Here is a 3,925-nt window from a genome sequence, read left to right as displayed (position 1 = left end):
CAATATAAGTCAGAATAAACATCTCCTCCATACAGGAGAGAAATCTCAAGTATTAGCATCAGCTTTAACTAAATCAATACTCTTTAAAAGCTCAGATTCCTAGTCAACATTCAGCTTTGCAGCAGCCTCCTCCATGACACTTGAATCTGAAAAATTAATCTCAACCCCAGTGAATAACCCACAAGAGGGATCGCAGCATAAGCTTAAGCACATTAATCATTATGTCCAGGGCATCTTCTATGGCAACAACAGGTGAACATAGAGCCAAACCAGTATTTCAATAGATTTCGTCATACCCATAACATGTCCGACATAGACAACCCAGACTCTAGACAGGAACACTTCACATGGCAACAGAATAGAGACTACCGATGATAATACCTAAACATAGTAGCATAACTCAGAAGGTTTACTAAATCATGATAAAGGAAATCCCTGGTTCAGCATAACATCCATCGACACTGGTTCCTGGAACAAAGAGGAAAACAACAACACACTTCCTTTAAATGGTACACAAAGAAAAGAATTTGCATGCTAAATAGATGAATTCCTAAGAGGGATGCTTGTTGATATACCGTATTTACAGAAGACCATTTGCCTTAATTTAAGGTCCCTCAGTAAACGCTGCTAGCTACCGGTGGCAGGTCATCAAAGCTCCACAGGTCCACTCCACTTTCATCCTGAGTCATGTCATAATTGAGGAAGCTATCGATTGAATCATCTGAACCACCATCCAGATAAGGTGTCTGCAGAAACTTCATGAGTGACTCAAAAGTAGATAAATCTTCAGAGAATTTGACACCATCATTTTCCTCAGCCGGCACCGTCTCTCCGGCATTGTTCTTCAATTTCTTCAGAGGACCACCATTTTCCAGACATGTAAAATTTTGAACTTCAGTTATGGTTGGATCAAGACTTGTTGTGATCTCTGGAGTTTTAACCTCATGTTCCCAACCAAATTCAGAATAGCCAAAGGAATTGCTTCCCTGATCAGAGTACATCATCCCAGGTCCGTCGGTAGGTGGAGCTGGTTCTATCTCGGTGGAGTTCTGACTCATAGGTTGTTTGATGGGCACCTTTTCCTCAAACAGATCAAAAGTCGAGTAGATATCATGATCAATATCATTCAGGCAACCGAAAGACTGGTTGAAGTTGAGACTTTCTTGTGGGCGGTCTGATGTTGGTGCTTTTGGTGCAGTTAATTTCGTGAGGTGCTTTTGAAGACCGGTGGGTGCTTCCTCAGGGAAGTTCACCTTGGCTTTCTTGCCACGGATTCTACGAGCTTCTGCATCATAGGCTCTTGCAGCTTCTTCAGCAGTGTTGAATGTACCAAGCCAAACACGTACACCCTTACGAGGATCCCTAATTTCAGCTGCCCATTTTCCCCAAGGACGCTGACGGATTCCCCTAAACTGGTTCTTTCTCTTCCTTTTAGCAGACCTGGCAGCAGGTCCATCAAATTCTACAGGTCCTAGAGCAATTTGCCCATCTGCAACCAAACAAAGAAAAAACAGATTCATGGATCAGTGAAAATTTTAAAGAGATAGATCTATTTCCATATGAAGATCTTTTAAGGCCCAGGTATCCTTCATAATCAAAGGTACACAAAATCAATAAAAAGATGCACATCACGAGCAAGGATAACTGCAAAATTTATCCATTGTACAGTAGAAGAGAGCCGATAAGAAGAAGAATAGCAACAATAGAATGTTACACAAGGGTGTCCTACTCATGGCTGACAGAATCTTCAAGGATCATGACTTCAATACCTCAAGCATAAACATCAACTAACCAGATTACCAGAGGATGTCAAGTCTTCATTTTTGTTGTTGGTCCATAATTACAACCATCCAAGTTTTTTTTTTCATCCAATCAGAGTGGTTCACTTATGAATCATTATATAAATTATGAATATACCATGGAAGGATTAGAAATATTATGTTGGTGAGATGTCTCCCATAAAATCGACCTTTAGACTTAATTATCTGTGCCTTACTCTGGAAAAAGGTAACCTTAGAGAGGAGCAGCATCTTGATCAAAACATGAAGGCCTGTCGGTGGGTATTACAACTCCCTTATAAGCAACACTTCAAACTTATGCAAGAAAAGAACATCCAAAATTGCATAGACACATACATACTGAAAGACTGACAGTAACAGGTCTCCAGCTTATCTAATACAAGCCAAATAGCAAATAGATCTACATAGGAGACAGTCACATATGTACTCCATAGGTGGCTTAGAATCTCATTCATTCACGGATCTGTGCTCCAATATGCAAGTATTTATTGATCAGACATTCAATCTACACAGATCATGCATGAAAACGGTAGACTTGACAGACATACCAAGCAGCAAACCCTTTTTTTGTGATCGTTGATCATCAATATGAGAGAACACAGATCCAATATCACATAGATGATTTTTCTTGCTTATTATTTTATATCTCTCATATCATTTCTAACAGTGGGTGATTTAGTGCATCTTGTTAAAGGAAAGATATCTTGAGATCATCATAGCACCACAAAATTGTCAGATACATTCTGCGAACAACAAACAAAAATTTTCATGTTACCAAACAACTGTCTTTTCTAATGCACTATACTTATACAAGAAGGTTATTCCCAAGCAAAATCTACAAAATATTACTAAGGAACAGCACACAATGCAAAAGGTACTACAAATATGGTTGAAGGAAAAATAAAATGATTGGATTAATGCAAAATCAGTAAAAAGAAAATTAATACTATTAAGAGAACACTCACACAAGAACCACTAGACAACATAAACAAAAGAAAATTCAAAGTATAAAAGAAAAATTACATATAAGTGGAACTCAGAATAAAACCAGCCTTGATCCGAAAACACTGAAGTAGATTAGATAAAACGAACGTCCAAGATCTCAAGAGCCACCAAATAAAAGAGAGGGTGAGGGTGAAACTTCCAATTTTCTTCATGCTCTAATGTCAAGAAAGACTATTGGAAAGATTATCCCTAAATAAAGTACATTCCAGAAAAAATTGCTGAATGCACAGCACCTAATTTTCCAGATAAAATATTTTTTTAGGAAAACCAGTACAATCTAAAATCACGCCCCAGCAAGAACAAGAAGGTAAAGAAAAATCCAATTTTTACCAACAGATAGCACTATTTTTTTTTTCATCATAAATGTGATAAAAGTTCTATTTTTCCATCATGGCATAAAATAAAGGGGAAAAAAAGAACACTCTTCCTCGATCGGGTTAACCTTTGGGAGCGAAAGCAGGGAGCTTGACATCGACGATCTCCACAACGTCGTCTTCCTCGGACTCCCCTGACTCGTCGTTGAACTCCCGGAAGTCAGCCTCGAAGTCATCCTCCGTCTCCTGCGCTAGCCGGCGACGGCTGCCCTTCTTCTTCGTCGACTTGGCCTTCTTCGGATTCGGCCACAGGAGGTCGGCGTCGGTCACCAGCCGCGACCTCGCCGCCGGAATGAAGTCGGAGATGATCGCCCCTCCGCACATCCTCGATCCGTACACAACTCTTCCTTCCTCCCACACAACAAGAACCCAAATCACAAGAACTTGCTTTTGGCCAACACTGGAGACGAGAGGCGTCTATAAAGAAATGAACCGGAGGAGAGAGGGCGACAGTTCTTTTCTACCCACGTCATCTTACTCACGTGCAACTGAAGAAAGCAGGTGGAGTCCACCATGGCCGGCCCCACCCCCCCACCAATCATGTGAATTCTAATAGGTGAGGAAACTGCTGCAGATAGGAAAAAAAAGATTTTTCTTTAGATACGACTTAGGGTGCAATTGGAAACCAATAGCTTAATACGCATTTCAAATAAAGATTGTTGTTTTATAATTTTTTTTAATTTCTTTTGGTCTAAATTCTGTAAATATTCAAATGCTCATGCTACCTCATGATGATATTAATATTTC

General features: G+C 39.8%; 1 protein-coding gene across 2 annotated transcripts; it reads right to left on the bottom strand.

The window, feature by feature from the left end:
• Positions 1–259: 259 nt before the first annotated feature.
• Positions 260–3,589, bottom strand: LOC103977809 (ethylene-responsive transcription factor 1). Of its 2 annotated transcripts, none has more exons than XM_018823871.2 (3): positions 3,247–3,589; positions 576–1,489; positions 260–496 (listed from the first exon to the last, which is right to left on the bottom strand). In XM_018823871.2, exons 1-2 carry the CDS (start codon positions 3,500–3,502, stop codon positions 615–617), a joined length of 1,131 nt encoding a protein of 376 aa, XP_018679416.1. In that variant the 5' UTR covers positions 3,503–3,589; the 3' UTR covers positions 260–496; positions 576–614. The 2 variants fall into 2 exon arrangements, with proteins under 2 accessions (XP_018679416.1, XP_009391708.1); XM_009393433.3 differs by having other exon boundaries at positions 260–468; positions 3,247–3,588.
• Positions 3,590–3,925: the final 336 nt, after the last annotated feature.

The sequence above is a fragment of the Musa acuminata genome, chromosome BXJ2-3 (assembly GCF_036884655.1).
Source record: "Musa acuminata AAA Group cultivar baxijiao chromosome BXJ2-3, Cavendish_Baxijiao_AAA, whole genome shotgun sequence".
NCBI lineage: Eukaryota > Viridiplantae > Streptophyta > Magnoliopsida > Zingiberales > Musaceae > Musa > Musa acuminata.
The sequence above is the reverse complement of the archived record's forward strand: the minus strand, read 5'-3'. Positions and strand labels throughout refer to the sequence as shown.